Source organism: Nerophis lumbriciformis, linkage group LG34, assembly GCF_033978685.3.
Source record: "Nerophis lumbriciformis linkage group LG34, RoL_Nlum_v2.1, whole genome shotgun sequence".
NCBI lineage: Eukaryota > Metazoa > Chordata > Actinopteri > Syngnathiformes > Syngnathidae > Nerophis > Nerophis lumbriciformis.
The window spans coordinates 21,479,396-21,505,000 of record NC_084581.2 but is presented as its reverse complement, the minus strand read 5'-3'; the positions used below and the strand labels follow the sequence as shown (position 1 = coordinate 21,505,000).

The following is a 25,605-nucleotide window of genomic DNA, read 5'->3' as shown; positions in this document are numbered from 1 at the left end:
AAAGACTTTAGGCTGTAATTACTGCCAAAGGTGCACCCTTTGCTCTAAGTATTGAGCAAATGCTGTGGATACTTATGTAGTACATGTGATTTAAATTTTTTTAATTTTTTTATTGCAATTAAAAAAAACGTTTTCACATTGTCATTTTGGGGTATTGTCTGTTGAATTTTTTAGGACAAAAATGAATTTACTCCATTTTGAAATAAGGCTGTAACATAACTAAATGTGGAAAAAGTGAAACGCTGTAAATACTTTCTACACACACAGATATTTATGTATATATATATATATATATATATATATATATATATATATATCCACACACACACACAATATGCATTGTCATACTTGAATATAAGCTACAGTTTATTACATCAATTTAACAAAGTTACATTCACATCTTAACAGAACTGAGCTCATAACAGCACACAGTCCAAAAGTCTTCTTTGCTGCTTTTTCAAACATTTTTAAAATACCAAAATGGTCTGGATTGTTTATTAAAGCCCAGGTGACAATTTGCATAGTAAAAAACTTTACTTGTTGGTGGTACTTAAGATATGGGTGACATTTGTCATTCTTTTTTAAAAAGTTTTTTTTTTTTGTGTGCTATGATCAGCAGCTTTTGTCTTTGGATTTCATTTCATTTGCATCCTAGGTATGAGTCTCCTGATAAGCTTTAATGATACTTTCGTAAGCAGGAGGGGGGGTCTGTGTTGCTTGGAAATCCCCGCTGTCCCCCCAAAAAGAGTGGGGTCTGGGTGGAGTGGCAGCTGAGTGAGCTGAGTTGGTAGTGATTGTCAGGGTGGGCGTGCGGGGCAACGACGCCTGACTTCCCTCTTCCGCCTCCCTGGCAATTTGGCTACAGTGGAGAAGAGGATGGAAGGTTGACGCCCTGAAGCTAGACTTGTACCCCAGCGGGTCGAGGGAATCCGGGTTTGAGGTCTGGCGGTAGAAGGTGTACGCGGCGCTGACCAAGCTGTTGTTGCTTCGCCGGTCGTGGCTGCTGCTGTTGCGGTTGAAGCCCGGGTAGTTTCTAGGGCATGTACGGGACTGGCGAAGGGGGCAGCTCGTGATTCTGGCAGAGCCAGCTCTTCGTCGGGAAAACCATGTGAGGATCACATAGACCAGAGCGCCCAAGACCAGACCCACAGCCACAGAAACACAGAACGCTATGATCAGAGGGACTGCGAAAGAAGACATTGAGATTAGGGGTGTTCAAAGTGGGCACAGTGAGTCTTCCCCAGGGCCCATCTAGATCCTTTTATATGGACTAACTCATCAAGTTTTGGTCCCCTTTCTCACTGTAGGAACTCAAAATTGACCCACTTTGTTCCTAACATATAGCTGAATAAAGTTAAAAAATGATCTTGCTGCTGCACTTCTCTTAAAGTTCACTGGAATCCTCTCTGTCCAACAATCACATTATTTTTCCATAGTATGATTAATTTATAAATGCTTTAATCTTTAGGAGCACTTTAGGGGAGAAAAGAGGTACTTTAAAAGAACAAATTTGGGTCTGAAAAGTCAAAGTGATTCAAAACATTGGAGGCTAGCGAACATCATCCTTCTGGCATTATGACATATCCATTTCGGCAACCAGCATCGTTTGCGGGGGACCTTGTTTTTTTTGTCTATTTAAATGGAGTATGGGTAATACAGTTACTAATTTTGAGGACAAAAATTGCCTTTTAATGTAAAACACAAATGTCCACTGCAGAGGACACTGGTTGTCAGGAGGATAGCAACAAACTGTTTGTATTTAAGTCCTCCAGTGAAAATAAATACAAGTTGTTTTTGTTGCTTCTGCGTATAACTACTAGAGACAGTCAAAGGAACGCAGTGGTTACAGTGCATCCAGAAGTATTCACAGCCCTTCACTTATTCCACATTTTGTAATGTTTCAGCCTTATTCCAATATTTAATAAATAAATTGTGTCCTCAAAATTCTGCAGACAATATCCTATAATGACAATGTGAAAAAATAGTTTTCAGAAAAATTCTAATCTATTAAAAACAAAATAAATTGCATACATAAGTATTCACAGCCTTTGCCTAATGCTTTGTTGATGCACCTTTGGCCGCAATTACAGCCTCAATTATTTTGAATACGATGCCACAAGCTTGGCACACCGATCTTTGGGCAGTTTCGCCCATTCCTCTTTGCCCATTTCTCTTTTCAGCACCACCCAAGCTTCATCAGGTTTGATGAGAAGCGTTGGTTTTCATCCAGGATGTCTTTGTGTATTGCTGAATTCATCATTCCCTCGATCCTAACTCGTCTCCCAGTTCCTGCTGCTGAAAAACATCTCCACAGCATGATGCTGCCACCACCATGCTTAACTGTAGGGATGTTATTGGCCTGGTGATGAGCGGTGCCTGGTTTCCTCCAAACATGATGCCTGGTGTTCATGCCAAATAGTTACATTTTTGTCTCATCAGACCAGATAATTTTGTTTCTATTGGTCTGAGAGCCTTTTAGGTGCATGTTGGCTAACTTTTTACTCAGAAATGGCTTCCATCTGGCCACTATACCATACAGGCCTGATTGGTGGTTTGCTGTAGAGATGGTTGTTCTTCTGGAAAGTTCTCCTCTCTCCACAGAGGAATGCTGTAGTTCTGACAGAGTGACCATCAGGTTCTTGGTCACCTCCCTGACTAGACTAAGATGAATGCAGCATTGTACAGAAACATCCTGGATGAAAACCAACACTTTCCATCCAACCTGATGGAGCTTGAGAGGTGCTGCAAAGCGGAATGGACAAAACTGCCCAAAGATAGGTGTGCCGAGCTTGTGGCATCAAATTCAAAAAGACTTGAGGCTACAATTGCTGCCAACCGTGCATCAACAAAGTATTGAGCAGAGGCTGTAAATACTAATGTACATATGATTTTTATTTTTTTTAATTTTTAATACATTTGCTAAATTTAAAAAAAATACTTTTCACATTGTCATTATGAGGTATTGTCTTTAGAAATTTGAGGACAAAAATTAATTAATTAAATTTTGGAATAAGGCAGTAACTTAACAAATTATGGAAAAAGTAAAGCACTGCGGATACCTTGCTGATGCACTGTAAATCCTAATGGATGCCTGCCATTAAAAACAAAAGCCCTCAATGCATTGTCATAGTAAAATGAAACTTTCTCAGCTTTTGTAGGTTTTGAGGACACAAAAAATGGAATTGAGAAAATGTGGGGGAAAAAATGCAAGTAATTTCTTGTCTTTTGAAAAGAGCATTGTTTTACATTTGTAATTCCTATGACAGCCCATGATAAAGAAACAAAAAGTTTAGAAAAACTCACCAGCATCAAATGACTGAAGTATTTCCATAAAGAAATGTGTGTTGTTTACAGCCATGACTTTTCCTGCAGTGTCATCAGAGAACTTCTTCCCCCCCCTTACTTTTACCCTCGTTTTTTATATCTAATGGATTTCCCTGTCTTTCTGCAGACTTTCTTTCCTGTTCTCTCCCTTCTCAGACTCTCCTCCCCTCACTCTCTCTCTCTCTCTCTCTCCCTGTATGTCAGTCAGTCTCCCTCATAGAGAACAGTCCCAGAGGTGCTGGTGGACTGTTTGCTAAACTCTTTTGGCTTGTCTTGTTTATGGTAGCGGAAAAACTCAACTGTCACGTTTCCTGCCTGAAATGAGCTCTTGGAGGGGCTTATCTATGCAGGACAGAGATCCTGGCGTTGGGGAGAAGTAGGGTTTACTTTACTCACTTCCTCTACCATCGTTTCCTCTGGGTTGATACACGTTAATAGTGTGAAAGTAAACGAGTCAACATTAGATATTAAATAAAATACCAAAATTATGGCGCTGTAGTTAGTAATGGAGTGCCTGAGTTTTGGACATTAGCAGTTTTTTTGTTCTCTAGCCAAAAATCTCACATTTTCCACAACGTCTGCCAGGTCAGTGGTCGTCTGGCCCTTTCTCTGTGCAACCAGTAAAACATTTATTTTGATAAGACTGACATGGAGCTCTGGAATACTGTGGCTATGAAATGCATTTTATATCAATTCATCAACACTACCTGCATAGTCAGCATTGTGAGTAATCCTCTCCATCTGAAATCTATCAACGCAAACAGAGGGGAACGCACATGTAACCACCTTGGTATGAACATAGCCCAGTTTTCATTTAAAGCCGCAGAACCAAGCGTTTGTTTCTCTACTAATGTGTACTATCTCACAGTGATGAGGGATGTAGACGCTGGGGGGCTTTTTGTCAGCGTCCTGGTGGCCGTGGTCAGGTGACCTCTCAGTGCAGACGGCTCCTGTAATGGGTGTTTCCTCACTTGGCTCCTCTGTACTCAGTCATGCATTCATATATGTGTGTGTGTGTGTGTGTGTGTGTGTGTGCATGTTTTTGAGTGTGCGTGTCTGCCTGTGTATGTGACATGATGGGGGGAGGTAGGTCATCGAGGCATTGTTTTTAAGACTGTAGGGCGCTTTGTGTTGAATTTGTTTTGTGTATGAAAACAACAATCAATGAATGGATTGATTGTAAATTTCTTTTATCTGTGAATGTTCTTAGCGTTCCTGCAGGTAGTTGAGAGGAGAGCTCAATTAGGCATCAAGTCAATTTCATCACTCAACTTTCTAATAAGCTTTTCGCAAAACGCTGACTATGCGGCAGGGAGATTAAGATGGCAGCAGCATGCTTTGCACTCAACTCTGAGCAACGTTTGACGTCAGTATAACACATTCCTTAATTTGTTGACCCCCGCCTTGTGCTTTACCTCTGCTGCAGTGAAGTGTCTCTTCTCTCCTTGGCTGCATCTGTTTGGTCCTGAGGGGCTGTCAATGGTAGCGGTCACCCTGAGCCTCGCTGCATTGGAGTGCATAGGAATGGATGGTCTCGCCTCACTGCAGAGGTACCACCTCAATATAAATTTCAATATCACAAATACAAAACATGTTCCCTTTTGCATTTGAATATGAAATGCTCTCATATTGACACTGTTTATAGATAGTACTTTTTTTACGCAAACAATTAAAATGTCGTAATCTTTATTTAGATGTAAAACTTGATAATAATGTATGTAAATTAATAATTAAATGATAACCACATATTTATGCATAAATAATTAAATAATGATTAATAACTGCTTTGAAATCCATCCATCCATTTTCTACTGCTTGTCACTTTCGGTGTCGCGGGGGGTGCAGGAGACTTTCTCAGCTGCATTCGGGCAGTAAAATGTTAATATTAATTACAATTGGTCTACAAAATGTTTGTGTTAGTATTTTATTTGCAGGATGAACTCTTTTTGAAATGTTCATCTTGTGAAATTCTACAAAGGCGGCGTACTAACCCTTTAAATAAAAGGAACGGAACGCCTTTTTGGTAAGTTGAGTTAAAAGGGACACCACTCAAAGTAATGTATACGATTTCATATAATGCTTTTCTAGTCACCCAAAGCGCGTTACATTGAGTAGAACCACATCATTTCTTCGAGGCAATCAGTGAAGTGAAGGTAATAAAACACTTATGATTAAATATGATCTAATATTTATATTGTTTCAATGAGTGCATCACAATAGTAAAGGCAGGCAATGTTACCTGGTGCCCCATAGGTCCTGATGGAAGAGAAAATCTAACATCCTCTCTGCTTAGACAGCAGGTGGCAGTGCATGCAAACCAAAAAGCTGTCATGCCTGCAGTGTGAGTGCACATTGACATCACCATCAGGGGAGGAGGAGCCTCTCTGAGTGAGGTAGACTATTTCTCCAACAGGGACGAACTAGATATGGACAACTAAAAATAATTTATATTTTCTCGGTTAGAGTAATGCTGGGTTAAGACAACACAGGCGACCGACCGGAGGACGCGCAGCATGGCATCTCTGCACCACTACAGAGACTCTGCACATGACATTGCCAATGTGATGCAGAGGCTGCAAGGTAAGCGTTAATTGCTTACTCATCTCTACTTGCAGCGCCTTTAGAGGTGACCTGGGCGATTGGCATGACACAGCAGAAATGCAAAAACACCAAAAATGCACCACCCTTTTCAAAGTGTGGATTTATCACAAGTGCATGTTTTATTTTATTCATATCATGTTCCAGTATATATTAGTCAAGGACTATGAATATTTTTGGGTGATTCTCAGATATGCTTTCACTCACAAGGATTGTCTTTTCTTCAGTGTTGCTTTGGCTTTTGTTGAGTGTTTGCATTTTGTTCCTGATAGCTATATTGCCTGATAGATAAAATGTAAACTGTTTGAATCATGAATAATAAACAAAAATTACAACATTTGCTTATGCAAAAAATTGTTACATAGCGTGGGAATAGCTTATGCACAGTCCTTCCTACTGATTTCCACACACATTACAGATATAATTTAGGTCTGGGCTCTGGCTCTGGCTCTGTCATTTAATTTTCTTATGGTGCAGCCAACTTTTGTTGATTTGAACGTATGCTTAGTGGAAAAGATTTAATATCTTAAATTAGACAACAAAGAAGACTTCGGTTTTGTACTAGATATACCAGGGGTGTCCAAACTTTTTTCAGCGAGGGCACAGAAAATATGAAGTATGCGGGGGCCACTTTGATACATGTTGTCATTAAAGATACTAAAACAATACAGTATAGGACAATCAATATATGTTAAACTATCTGCGGTATCCACATCTTAGCTTTGTGTTATACTCTAGGTAACAAAGCAATTTAGTATAATATCTAATCTAACCTCCACGAGATATTTCAGTACTTCATATTAATGTTCTTTACTGTTATTATTACTATCTCGCCAAATAAAACCTTTGTGAGTGTTTTAGTGCACTCGAAAACTTACCATATCTTCAAAGAAATGTGTACTCATGTTCATCATGGCAAGACGAATGAAGATTATCCATAATATATACACTAAATCAAACAGGTCATCAGCCATTTTGGTTGTCAGGTCCAACTTTTGGGGGTGTTTGGGCCAGATCTATTTTTTTGCTTAGGGTAGGTGTAATGTTCTAATCTAGGACGTGTTTATTTTGTCTAAAGAATGTGTCCCGGGCCAATAAAAATGTAGCTGCGGGCCTCAAATGGCTTCCAGGCTGCATTTTGGACACCCTTGAATTATCCTATATTACATTTTGTAGAAAGTCCATAGAAAACCACAAAGCGTAGAAAAGGAACTGTGTAACCATGAGGGCTGTGCAGTGTTTAATGTAAGACTGGCTCACATGAGCACTCTTTCTTTATAGACTTCATTTTTGCGTTCCAACATGGCAAAATCTGAATGAGAGCTGATGACGTCAGCAAAGCTAACAGTAAAGTCAGGTGATGCTGGGGGCTGATGTTTTCAATATGGCTTCTCTCAGTGGCTCTTGTGAGTTGTGTATGTGTGTGTCACAGCTGACAAGTGCATCAGCAGCCATGACTGTTTGGAGGTGTGTGGGTGCAAGCTCTGCATCACACATTGATCTCTTCTAAGTTTAGACGTTAGCTTTTCCTCTCTTGTTCAGAGACCGGTGTGATACTTTTGATTAAGATGTTAAGACGTTGCATTTTTTGAGCAGGATATGTGTAGACCAACTAATTTTTCTTTTTTAAGCAGCACCTTGTTTATCAAGCATCCTCATCCACATGGGAGCCTCGTTTAGGTCGCCAAATGAAATAAATAGTAAATAATTCAGGCCCTCCTTGAGTGAGTGTGGCCTGTTCCTAAACATGTCTTACATAATTACCCAATTAGCCTTAGGAAACATGTATCCAAGTGTTGTAAATATTTAATTACCACAATTTCTCATGATTTGATTACTGTGTCTTTGTGTTATTATGTCCAACACCCATGCTGTATAATCCAATGATATCCAACACAAGATCTGTACTTGGATCTGCTGAGATCGTACAGGTGTACTCATCATGCTCTTTGGTCAAGGTGATCATGTAAGATCAATCAAACGTTTATCAAACATGTGATCAGTTAAGACTTGTCGTTAAAAATCAAAGATGCTGCAGTAACATTAACACGTGCCCCTCAAATTTCGTATCATCAAGGCTAGCTTTTGGTGGTTAAATGCTCATTTGACAGATATAAATAGAACCAGTGTTGTTCCTGGTTAATGTGTTAGTGTCCTCCTGGGAAAAGCATACATTCATATGTATCATTTGTATGTCATTTAACATCCGTTAAGACAGATTACATTTACATGCTGTACTCATATCCTGAAGTTCGGAAAATCTAGCCAATGTTGAACATTTCAGCAAATAGCATCAAATGAGCTATGTACTCCCCCCAGGCTTTTTTTTTTTAGAAGCTGCCAGCGATCATCGTATGCAACATAAAACAATCACAACTTTCTGTCCCAGTTTTGAGATTTCTCCCTGTCCCCAGGCCACCCTTTATTTCTCCCTTCAACTGTCTCTTTTGGTGTACCTCTCTGCACTGAAACACAGCAATTAGTGACACCATATGGCGGAGATTGGCGAGGCCACTTTGAACACCTCCCAGCCTGAACTCCTCCATATGCTGAGGAATGTGCCTGTTTTGTTTTTTATTTGGTTTTTTGTTCATGTGAAAAGGTATGCACTGTTTCTCCTATTTTCAATTTCTCCCCAACGGGTGGCATAGGCGTTCGATTCCCGCCGGCCGGCTCTGAACAACGTCTGCCTGCCTGTCAAGCAGATTAAGTTTGTTTGGCTCCACTGTAGCTATCAGCAAAATAGGGTTCTCTGCTTTGGAGGCTTGTTGTGCAAAGCAGAGTGACTATGTTAAAAGAAATTCTGCAGCGTTGTCTGATTTTTTTTATTTTTATAATCCACTGCAAGTGCTGTTTGCTGTGCTGGCAGATGTGGAGTAGAGGGGAAAGGCAGGGGCAACGGACATGAGCATATCTATAAGCTATTTCAACAACAACATACCATGCAGGCACAAGACATTGATACAACATTGATTATACATACTTGTCCTTTAAAACTGACTTAGAAACAACGTTGTGAAATAGTCGTATTTGTAAACTGAGACAACATTGATGTCCAACGTTGCATCCACGTTGTTGGTTGGGAAATGACCACATTTCAAAGGTCAAATCATTGTCACAACCTGACATTGAATAAACGTTGTCAAAAAGCATGTTGTTTCGACGTTGTGTTTGTGTTGTAGAATATTGGTTGGGAAATTAAACTTAAACTTCACCCTTGCTCCTGATGGGTGCTGGTTAGCGCCTTGCATGGCAGCTCCCTCCATCAGTGTGTGAATGTGTGTGTGAATGGGTAAATGTGGAAGTAGTGTCAAAGCGCTTTGAGTACCTTGAAGGTAGAAAAGCGCTATACAAGTACAACCATTTATCATTACCAAAATTCAAAGTTCGAATCAACGTCAGAACCCAACGTTGATTAAACGTCGTTTAAGAAGCTTGTTGTTTCAACATTATGTTTAATTTGCTCAACGTCAAGACCAAATTCAACAAGTTCTCAACGTTGTTTTAATGTCCTGTGCCTGCTGGGTACAGTCATGTCAAATTGACATTTGTGGCACCCCCACGGTTTGTACTAAAAATGCATTGGAAGTATATATTGTTATTATGTTTGCAGACATGTTTTTAACAAGTTACATTAGGGAACCTCATGTGGTTACATTTGCATATTTCAACATACCTAAAAAGGAGTAGGAAGAAGCAAAGCTCATATTTAATCCTACCCCTTCTCTATATGTTTTACTGATAATGCATTCACAACATAACTTTTACATGTTTACATTAAGTTCACTTCCATGTGTGAAAGAAAGGAAGGTGTTGGGGAAAAAATACATGATAAGAACTTACTTATAATTGTCAATAAATATTATGCTTTACTGAATATATAGGATTTTTCATAATTTATCATAGGCTCCAGCACCCCCCGCGACTCCGAAGGGACAAGCGGTAAAAAATAGATGGCTGGATGGATGTTACTAATGTAGAGTTGTTGTTGTTGACTTTAGCTGTGAGTTATGTCTTTTGTTGCCTTTAGTCGAGATGGTGTCATTTTGAATATTTGTCAAGTTTCTTACCTTCTTCTTCTTGATGGTAAATTTAATGTCCTGTGCCTCCTTGGCAATGTCAGCGTTGCATTTTGTCAGATGGTCATGGATGTAGATACTGATATTCTCAAAGTTTGATAATCCTTAGACAAATAGTCAATGACTTACAGACAGTTAGTTGCCAAGTGCTCCCTGTGTCCTAGCAAAAATGTTTTGCTTGATGATGGCAATGTTTTTTAAGCAATCTTGCTCAGATTTTACACACGTGTTTGTCAGGGCCCTAAAAGTGTGTACCAAATATTGTGGTATTGTGATAGAAAATAATTCAGAACTACTGGCTTAGACAAACAAACATGTGTCGATAATACAGCAATACTGCCAGGTTTGAATTTGAAGAATTTGAAGATTTCATGATGCAGTATCATAAACAATTGCAGTATGGGGTATATGTTGTTGTCTACAGCCCTACAATTGTAGGTTTTGTGATAGTTAGCATACAGGGCCCTTGCTTAACTTAAGTACAGTATGGCTCCTTACACAATAATAGGGCAGCAAAGGTGTAAATTAATCATTGATAGGAGCTTCAAACTAGTAAGTAATACTTGCGTAATACTGGTACCAAACAATACAATCAGAAATTACAACTTCCTTGGCAGGAAAAAAGACAACAACAAGAAAATGAGGCAGGGGACGAAGACAGCATCCACTTGCCAAATTCTTAAGCTTCTGATTGTTGGTAGAACTGGCGCTGATCCTCCGTTTGGCCTGCAGCCAAGTTTGCCATCCGGTTGCCAGGGGCGACGCGACGCTTCGGCCGCAGCCAAAGAAGGCCCTAGCAGACGGTCACCTTGAGCCGTGCCAGCTTCCTGTTTGGTTTTTCGAACACCACCGATTCATCGTCGAGCTGAGGCAGCGGAACAGACAACCAAAAAAGCTGTGATGCGTCTTTTAGGCCTTGATTGTTCCGCTGGGAGTGTTTAGCCGAGTGGTTAAACTGAAGCCTTTGAAAGTCATTAAAATTAAGAAGCCTTGTAGCCTCGGACCTGTGGCGCTATGATAGGACGCGTAAAGAGCAGCAAGCTCATCTTCATAAAAGCAGTCACATGACATCCAACACAGATTCTCAAAGGGCTCATTGGCTACGTGTGGCTCCACTTCCGTGATCGAGCAGCATGTGTGATTGATTCCATTGTGAAGTGTCTCATTGGCATTTCATGCTGCTTTATCAGATTTTAAGCCTAAACTTGGCAGCCATTGAAGGGATGATGTTACGATCGGCAATGCCGCAATAGGACTCCAATGCACACTCAAAAAGGAGTGAGGAAAAATAACTAAAGATGCACAAAAAAGTTGTGGAGAAGCCGTAGTACCCTTATGGGAACCCACGCAGTCACGGGGAGAACACGCAAACTCCACACAGAAAGACCCTGAGCCAAGGGATCAAACCCAGGACCTTCTTATTGTGAGGCACACTCTCTAAACCCTGTTCCACCGTGCTGCCCTCACTTTGGGTAGTGCTTCTCAATTGTTTTTTTATTACGCCCGCTTTAGGAATAAGAAAATATGTGGTGTCCACCCAACTCTCCACCGCCACTACAGATAGATAGGTCTTTATTGTCATTGTACAAGTACAACATAACTTTGTTTTCAGCACAAACCCGTTCAAGATTAGACAAAACAAACAGTGTACAGGGTTACAGAACAGGAACGCTGATGGGCCGCCACAAGGCGCCCTGTAAAAGATGGGAAAAAGGTCAAACTCTGGGGAAGGATGAGTAAAAAAATACAATCTAGAGAGACAGTCTGGTGTGGCAAAAAACCTCCATAGCAAAGCACATATACATATTACAACGTACATCTCGAGATATCTAGCAACAGAGGGAAGGGAGTGCGAGGTCATGATGGTAGGCCGCAGCTCTCAGGCGCTGACCATCCATTCATCACCCCTATGGGATTTGCGTCGAGGGCGTTGGGTTGGGGGGGTGGGGTGTGTATGTGTGGCGTATATTTTTGTGGTTGCATGTGTGTGTATAAGCCCGTAGTGTGTCTCTGTTCCGCGGCCTTGATGTTTGTGCAGTCGCTAGTCCAAAGTCAACAACAACAGGTGTGTGTCCATGAGAGACAAGAAGGGAGTTTATTGTGTCTTCGCTGCAGTGTCCTTCGGGAGAGTCTCGACGCCAGGGAAACAATCCAAGTTAGAATGTTTTGTATTCGAGTGAAAATAAAATGTGCTTTTCACTCTAAATTGTCTATGACTGGTCCTCAAAAACTGCGGGGCAGACAGTCCGATGTGATCCAAAATCACAAGAGTTTCCACAGTTCTTCCCGCATCCTCCAATCATTTGTGGCCGCTTTGGGCTACTTTGAAGACTGCCAGCAACTTCCAATTTGTCGACAAACCAGAGTAACGCTTACTCCAATCAGCAGATGTTCTGTTGTCATCATTCCGAATAGGTGGATATCTTCACGTCCTCGACAGAAAAGGGTCGCCAGGCACGCGGCACTCCTTCTTCTCCCAAGAGTCCGTCGTGTGTCCAGCAACAACCGCTTCGTCACGACAAGCAGGTTCCCCCAAACCCAAGATCTTGTCAATTTCGTTGAGGCCAGTTAAATAGTTCCAATGTTTAGATTTGGAGAGCAGTGCAAAAAGAGGCAACAAGAAAGTTAAGACAAGACAAAGAAGCAAGCAGGAGAGATAAGGGAGAGGAAAGGGGAGCGTCTACCCTCGATGAGTGCCAGAGAGAAAAGCTCAAACTTTATAATTAGTTATAAGTACACCGCTACATAACATTGTATGCTTATTACCCTTAAAGAAAACTACACATCTTTCCTCGTTTCCCACCGTAGTCACAGTGAAGCCAAGCACTACATACACTTTGTCATATTTTAGTACAGCAAAAAAAAGCATGCTCTCCAAGATCACAGGTGCCTCCCTGGCATCGCACCACATTCCCCCAGGGGGCCCACCAAACTATTTGAGAATATTGTATCCAAATATTGTATTATTTTTTGTTATTTGTCCTTAAAAGGGGAACTGCACTTTTTTTGGAATGTTTTGCCTATCGTTCACAATAATTCTGAGAAACTTGACGATGTATGTTATTAATTTTTTTGCATTCTAAATATTAAATAAATGTGATCAAATGTCCGCTTACAATGGAGCCTATGGGAACCGCTCTATTCTGCCTATAAAGCCCTTAAAAAACATCCAAACACTTCCATTGAGGTTTTACCGAATTTTTCGGACTATAAGTCGCTCCGGAGTATAAGTCGCACCGGCCGAAAATGCATAATAAAGAAGGAAAAAAACATATATAAGTCGCACTGGAGTATAAGTCGCATTTTTTGGGGAAATTTATTTGATAAAACCCAACACCAAGAATAGACATTTGAAAGGCAATTTAAAATAAAGAATAGTGAACAACAGGCTGAATAAGTGTACGTTATATGACTCATAAATAACCAACTGAGAACGTGCCTGGTATGTTAACGTAACATATTATGGTAAGAGTCATTCAAATAACTATAATTAGAGTGTCCGCCCTGAGATGGGTAGGTTGTGAGTTCAAACCCCGGCCGAGTCATACCAAAGACTATAAAAATGGGACCCATTACCTCCCTGCTTGGCACTCAGTTCAAGGGTTGGAATTTGGGGTTAAATCACCAAAAATGATTCCCGGGCGCGGCCACCGCTACTGCCCACTGCTCCCCTCACCTCCCAGGGGGTGATCAAGGGTGATGGGTCAAATGCAGAGAATCATTTTGCCACACCTAGTGTGTGTGTGACAATCATTGGCACTTTAACTTTTTAACTTTAACATATAGAACATGCTATACGTTTACCAAACAATCTGTCACTCCTAATCGCTAAATTCGATGAAATCTTATACGTCTAGTCTCATACGTGAATGAGCTAAATAATATTATTTGATATTTTACGGTAATGTGTTAATAATTTCACACATAAATCTCCTGAGTATAAGTCGCACCCCCGGCCAAACTATGAAAAAAAACTGCGACTTATAGTCCGAAAAATACGGTATATACATGCTGTAAGTATATATATAATGTAATAACATTTAATATTTCCGTATTTTGATCATTTTAAGCATACGCGGAGCACTAATTTCAAATACGCATCACAACGTTTGCTTTTTTTTTTTCTTCATCACTGATTATTACTCACTGCAGACTTCAAGTTACAATGCAAAACATTTTTTTTTAAATCCATCTGTCGTCATGCCTTTCATAATGATTGTAAATGATAGGCAAAATTCCAAAAAGATTGCAGTTCCCCTTTAAATAAGAGCTCAATGATACAGTTTTTAAAGGCACATTATAAATTGATTGGCAACACTAAATTGGCCCTAGTGTGTGAATGTGAGTGTGAATGTTGTCTATCTGTGTTGGCCCTGCGATGAGGTGGCGACTTTTCCAGGGTGTACCCCGCCTTCAGCCTGAATGCAGCTGGGATAGGCTCCAGCCCCCTGTGACCCCGAATGGAACAAGCTGTTGTAAATGGATGGATGGATGGATGGATGGAGAGATTTGTATGATGCATTGAAGGAAAAACATCCTTCCTCTTGACCCACTCCTTGCTAGATGAACCCATCCATCATTTCACAGAGGACAGTTTTATAAAAAAACCTATACATCTTAAGTACAAAGCCTGTAGCTCTGCCAACTATATATCTGTCAGTGAGGTACAGATGCAGGAGTTTGATCATTTAATTTTTCCTTGGCAAATAGGCTACCCTTCCATGATATTGCTGCATGGCCTCTTACCATCCAAATTGCTGCCGTTGTGTCCTTGGGCAGGACACTTCACCCTTGCCCCCAGTGCCACTCACACTGGTGAATGAATGATGAATGATAGGTGGTGGTCAGAGGGGCTGTAGGCGCAAACTGGCAGCCACGCTTCCGTCAGTCTAGCGCAGGGCAGCTGTGGCTATGAATGTAGCTTACCACCACCAGGTGTGAATGAATGATGGGTTCTCACTCCTCTGTGAAGCGCTTTGCGTGTCTAGAAAAGGGCTATATAAATCTAATCCATTATTACTTCCTGCAGAATTGTAAAGGTCAGTTATACTTATTTAACTATTGGGTGCGATGTTTTACTGGATGCACCCTCATTGAAAAAATATGTATAAATTGCTTGTTTATAGGTGACTTACCCTTAGAAGAATACTTTTTCTGCAAGAAATGTATGCTGGTAGCTCATACTGTAGCACTTACTTTCATCCCTAGACTGTTCCCTAAGGGGTATTTTCTGAAAAGAATTTAAAAAAGAAAAACATTAATACATTTTTAGAGAGTTGAGTCATAATATTATCTGTGTAACTTCTTTAAACACCGACAGTTTGACCGTGGAGCAGATGCATTCCTGTTATGTTTCGATGTGTCTGTTCAGAAAAACGGTGTTACATAATAACACCGTTATTAATGCCATTAGTTTTTCTAGTAACAAGTAAACTAATTAATTTAATTTTTTTTGTATGTTACAACACAGTTACCGATACATTTGATGTAATGTGGCACACTACTTTTGATGTTGGCAAGACAGCTATATAATTCCAGAACGTTCACTTCAGGATGCAGCTCTTTATTAGTGCAATCGGCAGCCACCGCTATTACTATTACAGGGGAATAATGAACATTCAATAAAGTGACAATCGTCAGCAATAAAAATCCTAAAATAGCCCGTTTGTGGACAAGGAGAGAGACAGCCATTGACGCACTTTCAATTGCTTGTTTGACTATCAGTGAAAACATCCCACAGGGGCTGTCATCAACTATATCCTTCCATTCTGCAGACTACCAATGCTAAGCTAAAACAGCCAATGAGCGCACCCTCGCAGACATCACACTTCACTTGGCAACAGGCACTGCCTTTTAAAGGCATACTCTCACACACTCTTCTCTAATAAAACATCTCACAACTGCATACGCCAGGTATGAAAGTAAAAAAAGAAGTAATGCATTAATTACTAGTTATTAATTACATTAATGAATAATTCCGTTAGTAATTGAATTACTTTTTGGGGAAAGTAACTGTAATTAATTAATTTTTTTAAAGTGATTTTCCTAACACTGTAACACAACATTCAGTCCTGCTCTAGCAACAATCCTGTTCTCCTGCAGTCGCTGAAGCACGGAGTGTGGTCGACATGTGTGACGCGCTCTTACAAACAATTGTCCAGATGATGATCCATGGTCTGGTGAGGTTACCATTTAATGATAGGGATAGTTACCAAAAACATGACTGTACAGATTCAAGAAATAAACAAAGTCTGAAGCTGTTCTAAAGCAAAACAGTATTAAGTGTGTGGGAGTGTGTGGGCGAGCGAGTGGTAAAAATCAATCAATCAATCAAATGTTATTTATAGCCCTTAAAGGGGCTGTTTGCAACTTGCTCACAGTAAACATTTTTAAAGCAAACAATATAACAAGAACACCACCGGCCAGCTTATGTTACCATTAGTGGTTTAACAGAACACATTTGTTTGATAATGTCTATATTTTTCACAATTACAAAGTTTATATAATAAAAATTTTTTACCGGCCCGAATAAAATGATTGTTTTTTTATGGCAGTCACTCACCTGGTCTCGTCAACACGTACGCAGAGGGAACGCATGCACACATACAGAGGCAGTCCAAGGGAAGCAACGAACAATTCGCAGTCATGTTGTTGTTATGATAGATTATACATTGAATAACAGCTCACGCTAACTGTCCAAATTGCTATTATTAGCTAAAACAGGTGCATGCATGTGTCACGTACGTATGAAATTACATCATTACGTTTGAGAAGCCTTAAGAGAGGAGGATATTTTGCGTAAAATACATTGGAAAGTTGGCGCCCTCTAGGCATCTGTGTAAATGTTGCAAACAGCCCCTTTAATCAACGTATGATCTCCAACCCGATGCCTCATTCCTGATTCTCTACACCTGTTTTTTTTATAGACACTGCTATAATGCCACCTGTACACATTTAACATAAAAACATGAAGCAAAATTACATGAATGTGTCTCCAACAGCCTCGGTTCACTCTTTGGCGTTCTTGGCAAAATCTTTCAGCATTCAACTGCAAAAGTCTTGTCCCTAACTGCTACTTCACACTGTCAGTGTCTTTCAAACTACATTTTGCCATCGATCTGTTCACTGAAGTGAGCATGAGGGAAAAATTACCTCTCTGGGCCACACTGATGCAGTGATACACTTCCCCTCTGAATCTCTTTCCTGCTATCTCTGATGCTGTCTGTCAGATGGGGGCACCAAATCGGTTTGATGGACGTGTAGCACAATGTGCTCACAGATAGCATTCGGACACCCCGGCAGGTGACCCACATTCAAGCTCACTCCCTCATACTTTGACTTGCTCTTATCTATCCTGCCCAGACACCTTCATGTAGTTTTTTTCATTGTGTGATTGGATGGTAGAAATTTTGGCCTCTGGCACTCTATAGAGCACTTTTTAAATAGAGGTGATCTCTGAAGGGTCAACTGACCAGATAAGGTCTCCATTTCAGCAAACGTACCTACCTTTCATGGTTTTTATTTTAATTTGATTTCAAAACCCATATTTTATTTTCCTTCTGTACTGTGCAAAAGTCCAAGGGCATTTGTATAGTCAGTTCAGCTGACATGAAAAGCAGTTCAATGGTACCTTATTATGCAAAAGTTGTGACGGGACAGCGGGAAAAGAAGACGGCAGATAGACGATGACTTTGTTGGCTGTCAGCGTGTTTATTGACAACTTAGTATGTAAGTGCGGTGTGTAATTAACCCAAAGAGATGAAATGTGACTAAGTGAGAGACTTATCTGAGCGTGGTTGTCAGAGGGTTTTGATGGTGCGTGTTGAGATCCAGGCGGAAGTCCAAATAGGGCAAGGCAAGCTTGAGCGTCGGAGGACAGGCGGATGGTCGAGGACAGGAGCGTGGCGTCGTGGTCAGAAGGCAGGCGTGAGGTCGAAGTCCAGGAAGGCAAGGGGGAATCCACATGGGGTCCAAGGTGACGAGACACACAACTCGACGACAAGGAAGGGCGACGGGGAGCTGGAGAACGACACAACACAAGAGACGATGAGCACGACGGGGAGGGAGCACAGAGAGAGAGAATGCACATGCAGGAGAGCTAGAGACGTGTGGGCTTACTGTACTGGGTACGAGAAGCTACGTTCTGGCGTCGGATCTCAGGTTGCGCTGGCTTATGAAGGCTGATCGCTCATCACGGACAGGTGCGTTGATTGCCGAGCGTTTGCAGCCGCGCGGAAGCGCGCTCGCAGCGGAGAGGGAGCGCCCGTGGTCATGGCCCGCGGTGCACTCGTCAGGGCACGCAACAGAAGGAGAAGCAGTAGAAGTGTGACCCATAACAAAAGTGACTTCGTAACTATATTTTAACAGTAATATCTATTCCTAAAACCTGTTTATAAGCACCAAACATGAGGAAAAATATATCAATATCCCTCACTTGTTTGTACCACATTTGAGAGAAGAGGCATTCACATTCGCTTTGAAGTTTCAGGTTTTCACGACGTCATGAAGAAAAATCTTAATTCATGGGCATGATGCCAACTGTATAAACTTTTACTTGAATAAAGTTTGGAGCTCCTTATAGTCAGCTACAGTAAGTTTGAGCATATAGCTTTTCCTCAAGCAATAGGCTAACCTACCATGATGTTTCTGTTTGAATGTGACTGTAATGTTAGCACTCTAGCTCTAATAACAATGCCGATGTTGCTAGCGTTAGTGTCCTCCCGACCAACTCCTTTATTTGATATATGACATCATGTATACATCCGACGTAGGGTGTCCGTACAGGTTCCAATGAACTCTCAAGACTATCAAGGCATTCTGGAGTGAAATTAGTTGCCCAGTGTCAGAAAGCTATGTCTCAGTCGTAGGCCATGGGTCCTCCATCAGAACAATGACACAAAACCATCCATCACCACCCACCAAACGTAAGTGAGCTGAAACAGTTTGTCCATGAGAAATGGGCCAAAACATATGTTGACTGGCTTGAGAGTTACAGGAAGTGCTTAAGTGCTTAATTTAAAGTTTTTTTGAACCACAATTAAAAAACAATGTCAAATTTGTACGTTTTAATAAATATATCCTAATATGTATTACTTTTGCAAGTTTGCAATTATTTCAGTGGCTCTTTTCATTATTTGGCATAGGGTACCAACAGTTTCAACCATGTGTTTGTATGTAAAACAAAAAACATTGGGCAATGCACTTCTATGACACTATTGTGAGACCACTGAGACATACTTGAAATAGTTGGAAAATAGTAGGATATGGGATGGATAGATAGTATGATTTTATTTGTTCTTGACTTGTTCTAAACATTTTATGAATAAATTATAAATGAGTTCTAACAACTATTTGCTTTGTCACCTATGACCAGTGTGCCACAGTTACTTTGTAAAAGTAATCAATTACTGATTACTCCCTTTAAAAAGTACCTTAGTTACTTTACTTATTACTTTATTTTAAAAGTAACTCATTTAAATGACAAGTTACTTTACTAGTTACATTTTGTCACCAGCACAGAGTGTACTATTAACCTTAATATTGCGGACAAAAAGTCAAAATAATGTTGATATTTTCAGCTAGAAAATGTCCAGCAATCTCCACCCGCCATTGTTTTTTATTTCTTGTGTTGCTTGCTGCACATGCCAGTAATACGGAATGGTTCATTGCATGGGAAATGAAGGGAGTGATTTTTTTTTTTTAAACAATCATGACTGATAAAGCATTTTGATGTATTTGTAACTGCAAAATGTAGACAAAATATATATAAATAGTTGTTTTAAACAGAAGACAATGTATTTATTAATATATTAAGTATTATTTATTAAATAATTCAGTATCATTTATTTATCCTTTATTGTTTTTTGAGACGTTTTGGGGTCTCCAGAAATCTTGCGGGCGCAAGCAATTTCCTGTTTGCTAATTGTTTCGCCCCTTGGTCTGATTACCGCTTTACACGTGAAATGGCCTCATGCTGAAAATGTGACTTGTGGCGTGCAATGCCAAAATAGTAACGCACCGTGATTTTGAATACGTAACTTTAATCTCATCACTGGTTTGGAAATAGTAACACGTTAGATTACTTATTACTGAAAAATGTGGTGGTATTCGCTATAACACAAAAGTTAAAATAACAATGTTTTTTTTCCAAATAGCTTAGCATGCTCTATACGGATGTACATTAAATTGGATTCAGCATATCTTTAATTTACAAAATGTATCATAGTGGCCCCCGTTTCGACCCTCTGTAGAAAAAGTTTGAAATACTTGCACTAATTAGACAAAAGGTAGCTTTGTTTTCATATTTGACTTGAGTTTAGCTGGATTGTATTCTTCCACGCTGACCGAATTTACTGCAGTGGACACAGTGATTCAGTTAACGCTGCTGACGCCAGTCCTTTCACTTACTTAGTGGTGTCTGTTTGGTGGGCCACTCGCTGAACTTGGATAAAGAGCTTAAACCGTCTGACCCACTCTGCCTCACGCTGAGCGAGACACACACAAGCTTAAAACGGTCACATACTCCCATCAGCACATTCATAGAGAGCGAAAGAAGACGCATTGTGCTATTATGTTTTTTTTAAAGCTGAATCTAGTTTTTCTGTAGATTCAAATATTTTTACAGTTAATTTAGCTAAAATGCGAGCATGCCAATGTGTGTGCTTGCTGCAGGTGCTCATGGAAGCTGTTTAAACGACTCTATTGTTACCCTGCTTTTCATGAACATTGGACATTTTTTGTCAGCAACTCCTCAGCACATCTGCTCCTGAAAAGGGAATCCAGGTGCTTGTTTAGATAATCAGTTTGACTTGTGCCCCCCCAACCCCAGCTCCCTCTTTAATGTGTGTGTGATTAGTACTGAAATGTAATTAGCCATGCTAATGGGTCGGCATTTGGATTTCCGCCTCTTGCACACTTCCATATTGGGGCCTAAGTGAAGTGGTATGGTGAGGTTGAATGTGCCCTTGTGAGGGTGTTTTTGAGAGATGGGCTTTAGAAGGTCTGGCAGGAAGTGCTTTTTTTTTACTTTTAAAATGAGGCATTGTACAGTTGAAAGAGAAGAGCTCAATTCTAAAGGCGAGCATAAAGACACTGTGAGAGAAGCGTGGAGAGCTCGACAATCTGCGTAATTACTTTGTCTAGTGGATAACAACAACAAAGCTGTCCATTTAGTGCATGATAGCTTTAACGGGGACATTCCATTAATGTTGTACTGCATAGAAAGATGCATTAGCGACACAGAAAAAGGCTCTTCTATTGCTTTTCTCTCTGTTAGTGACACACTTAGAGCCACTGGGATTCTGACCGTAACCATTCACATGCACTCACATTATCGTTGAGCCAGTGTAAACTAAAAATACATGGTCGTAGATCAGGGGCGTTCAAACTACAGCCCGCCGGCATCTTCAATTTGGCCCACTACGAGTTCAAAAAGCAATTTAGCTAGGGTGGTGTATTCATACCATTTACAGATAGCTAACAGTCTGATGGTCGCTGGATATTTGCCATTTGGTGGCCAATAAAAGTAACTCAACCATTAATTGTACTTATAGGGCAAGACAGCCCATCATTACTTATATGACCCAATCCAAACAACTTTCCCTAGTCATGGTGCAGTAAAAAAAAAAAAAAGTCTACTGGCACAAAAATATATATCAACTTGGTCACACATAACCCAACTTTCTCATTGAACTTTGTGGTTATTGTAAAAAACGTCCAATCAACATTAAAGAAAAAAATCAAAATTACTCCTGTTTAAATCCATTACAAAGGATGATGGGAAAAATGCAAAACACTCTCTGCACGCTTATCTATGTTTGGTGCATTTTAGCTGCTTCGGGACGAGCGGTAGAAAATAGATAAATGGATGCATATTTCTGATTGTGTACTCATATATGGTTGTACTCATCTATATTACTTTGCATGCAGTTGGCTTTCGGTCCCAGGCAAACAAATTTTATGCCCAATGCAGTCCCCCAGTCAAAAAGTTTGGATACCCCTGGTGTAGATGATCACAACGACCAACAAAGTTTATTCGTTGTCTACTGTCCTTAGTAAGTTGAATGTGTCTGTCCTGTGCCATCCTTTTGTTGAGCCTTAGAACGTTTTGACCTGAAAAAAAACCCTAACAATTGCTGTATTGGAAAAATATCATTCGGGATATTTACACTATGGAACAAACGACATTCTTTGTTAAGATACACCTCCAAGAAAAGGGAAAAATACTGGAAAAATTGGCTGTCATTTTAGAACCCTTATATGCACTCCCCTTGTTTTATCTCTTCTTTTTGTTGTGTATTGTAAAAGCAAATAAAACAATGGAAAAAAAGGAAGTTTTGGCCTGTATAATTTCAAGCTCATTACTGTATATCTTAGCTGTTTAGGTGATCACAAATTAGTTGTCTATTTATAATAGTTTAATTAATTGTCACATTTTGAAATGTTGGAAATTGCCTTGTAAAATCGCTAATAGGACTTTCAATGTAAATTTGCATCAAGCTAACCCATTTTTTCAAAAGCATTTTGTTAGACACAGATAAATAATTGCGCATCTTATGCGGTTATAATTGAGGTGCTTTTTTTCTGTAGGATCAGTTTTGCAGTGGTTCAAATTAATGGTTCTTAAATGGAACTCAAGTGGAGTCTTTTTGAGTCTTTTCTGTTATCTGTCTCCTAAGCTAGCAAGTAAATGGTAAATGGGTTATACTTGTGTAACGCTTTTCTACCTTCAAGGTACCGTACTCAAAGCGCTTTGACCCTATTTCCACATTCACCCATTCACACACACCTTCACACACACATTCACACACTGATGGCGGGAGCTGCCATGCAAGGCGCTAACCCAGACCCATCAGGAGCAAGGGTGGTAGAAGCTGGGGATCGAACCAGGTTGCTGGCACGTGCACTCTCCCAACCGCGCGACGCCGTCCCCAAGTAGAGACCAAACATAGGGGGGCTAAAAGTGAAAGAGAGGATCGTGTCTTGCATTGGGCATTTATTCGGTAAAAAAAATAAAAGCTATCACAAAAGGCAAAGTATTCTTATCATGAGTGGAGATTCGCCTCCACAAGCCCAGGGAGTGTCCATACAGCCTTGTGTTTGTTGTTTGTTTCTATAACGCACAAACAGCAGCTTTCAGCAACACAGGAACTTCTTATTTACAACTCTGCAGTATACCCGTACTCACTCGTATCTCCTCTAGTATTATGGCCTACACTTCTAGTTCTACTCTACCGCTAAGACTTCTGGATAATGTATAACTAACTACACAAGATGGCGCTGCTGTAGTGGCTGCTGGTTGCAGGAGCTCTGTGCCCAATGTTTCCTACTTTGTGTTCTTAATGTTTCCCTCTTATTTTCATGTGTTTTTTGCCTTTTGGTTTGGGCCCCTTGGGTACTGCCCAACAAGGGGTGGCACATTTGTGACTTCTGCGCTGGTTTTTGGTGTTTTTGGATCTGCCTCCAGTGAGCAATGGCCATGTTTGCACTGGAGACCAGCTGCTGGCTCTCTGCCTCAACGGAGCCTATTCTAGATGCACTCGTGCGAAAGGCAGGGTACATTCTGGACAAATCGCCACCAAATCATTACTATTAAAATCAATCCTCAAACTTTTTGGCAAAACACACCAAGAAGAGCTACAGTAGTACTTGATGCAGATGTTTCTTTTTTTTTATTTTTAAAAAGGTACATTATTTCCACTGCCTCCTCATGTTTTTTTAAACACGGGCTTTCAAATAAAAGTGTTACTAGTACTACTCCTTAAGGTGGTGCTGTGCACCTACACCCATCTGATAGCATTAATGAAGCTGCTAAGAATCCTAACATCTTATGGCTAAAATGAGAACAATGTGAACAAAAAGCAATCCCCTTCCACCCTTAGGTAGTTTCTTTTTTCTTTAAAAGCTAAAAAAAAAGGCTGTTCCTTTAGTTTTCACTAAGCCTTGCAGCTGTACAGATGTGCTGTAGCTGCACTGACCCACGTTGAACCTCTTCAACCTCAACTGAGCTTCCGGGCTCTCCGTTAAGGAAGCAGCAACCAGCTGAGGCTCTGCAGTCTGTCTCATAAAAAACAGCAGAGCACTCCAGAGGGCTGCGGCCTAAAGGGCTCTGTTGTTTTTTTCCAGTGTTGGTCCACACCTGCTCACATTTCTCTATGTACTCCCACAGTGATGCCTAACAAGTCCGATCACTGTTCATCATCATGTTTGGATTTTTTCCAGAGATTGTTGTTTTTTTCTGATTGGTTCAAGCTTTCAGGGAGGCAAAATTTCTGTTAATTGTAGTAATTCTCTGACATAAATTTAAGAAAATAATTTAAAGAAAAGTCCTTCAATTAATTTTTCCTTTGTTTTTTGGGCTTTATAAATCATTACCAGACTAAATAAATGAAACTTTTTTTGATTCAGAACCTTGGACAGCTCCACTGTTCCACTAAGGCACATAGTGTCCTCTTTGCACTTGAAGGGGTCATATTATGATTACACTTCCTAGTGGTCTACATAACATGTAATGGTGGTTCTTTGGTCAACATTTTGCATAGATTATGTTTTACATTTCATCTTCAAGTCACTTTCTGACCTTCTCTACAGGATGCGTCGTTTTATGGGCGGTCTTATTATGTGCCTCCACTTCGACTGTGTCTTTTTCCCCGCTAGCCATGTTGTAGTGTTAAGCACTTCCATGTCACACTACTTTGTACTAGAAATAGCAACAGCGGAAGATGCATGTGCATGTACATGCATGTGCATGTACATGCATGTACATGCATCTTCCGCTGTTGCAAATTAATGTTGCTCTATCCTTCTTGGATAGTCTTTTTCTCTATCCAAGAAGGATAGAGAAAAAGAAGGAGCTTATTCACTACAAAGGCAGACTGGCACTAAGCTCGTCGGGTAAATTTAGGCCATACATGGAGATATCCGCTGACATCACAACTGGGAAAAACGTAAAAAATTGGGCAAATTCGAAACGACTAGTTTGGAGATAGTATGACTGAAGGTAATATTGTTTTATAAATATCTATGCAATTCCTCCGTGGTTTGGTTTAAAATTCTCGGGACTTATATAGATCCTAAATACACAAAAACAGGTACCAGTAAGTAAGAAAAGTTGGTTTTGCACAAGCGGTGCCCTAAAAGTGTTTTTCTACGCACTTGAAGTTACGCCCATTTTTTTCATTTGTATTCATTTACCCTGCAAGAAGGAGAGACAAGTGCATACATTTGGAATGAAGGCAGGTTCATACTAAACAGGCTGACTTTTCCATGACGCCTTTTTTTGACTGTGTGAAAATCTTGGAACATGGAGTTTTCCTTAACACTTGTGATTGTCATTGTAATCCATGAAAAAGATCATTTAAATTTGAAAAGGCCATATCTATCTAGGCAGTGCTTGTCATATGTACGTGTCCCGTCATGGTGATGTAGTGCATTTATGAACGCGCAACAGCGTCTTCTTCCAGCTGGATGTAACTCCATAGATGAAACTTTGTTTCACTTGTTATTGTAGTTATACCCTGATATCACTGTATGTGTGATGTTAAGAGTTCTGTTTTGAGAAGCTGTGATGCTCATGATCAGGATGGGCTGAGACAGCTCTTTGTAT

General features: G+C 40.3%; 1 protein-coding gene across 3 annotated transcripts; it reads right to left on the bottom strand.

Annotated features, from left to right (window-relative positions):
- Window positions 1-481: 481 nt before the first annotated feature.
- On the bottom strand, window positions 482-10,999 carry myct1a (myc target 1a). 3 transcript variants are annotated; one of them, XM_061929722.2, is made up of 3 exons: window positions 9,993-10,999; window positions 4,740-4,881; window positions 482-1,184 (listed from the first exon to the last, which is right to left on the bottom strand). In XM_061929722.2, exons 2-3 carry the CDS (start codon window positions 4,777-4,779, stop codon window positions 652-654), a joined length of 573 nt encoding a protein of 190 aa, XP_061785706.1. In that variant the 5' UTR covers window positions 4,780-4,881; window positions 9,993-10,999; the 3' UTR covers window positions 482-651. The 3 variants fall into 3 exon arrangements, with proteins under 3 accessions (XP_061785706.1, XP_061785705.1, XP_061785704.1); XM_061929721.2 differs by having other exon boundaries at window positions 4,740-4,866; XM_061929720.2 differs by lacking the exons at window positions 4,740-4,881; window positions 9,993-10,999 and adding an exon at window positions 3,304-3,536.
- Between the last annotated feature and the right edge of the window lie 14,606 nt (window positions 11,000-25,605).

Excerpts from the sequence above, each read along its gene's own strand:
- myct1a (XM_061929720.2), bottom strand. The coding sequence starts at position 3,358 with ATGGCTGTAAACAACACACATTTCTTTATGGAAATACTTCAGTCATTT. Across the intron at positions 1,185-3,303 it reads ACTTCAGTCATTTGATGCTG|TCCCTCTGATCATAGCGTTC; the intron begins GTGAGTTTTTCT and ends CTTCTTTCGCAG.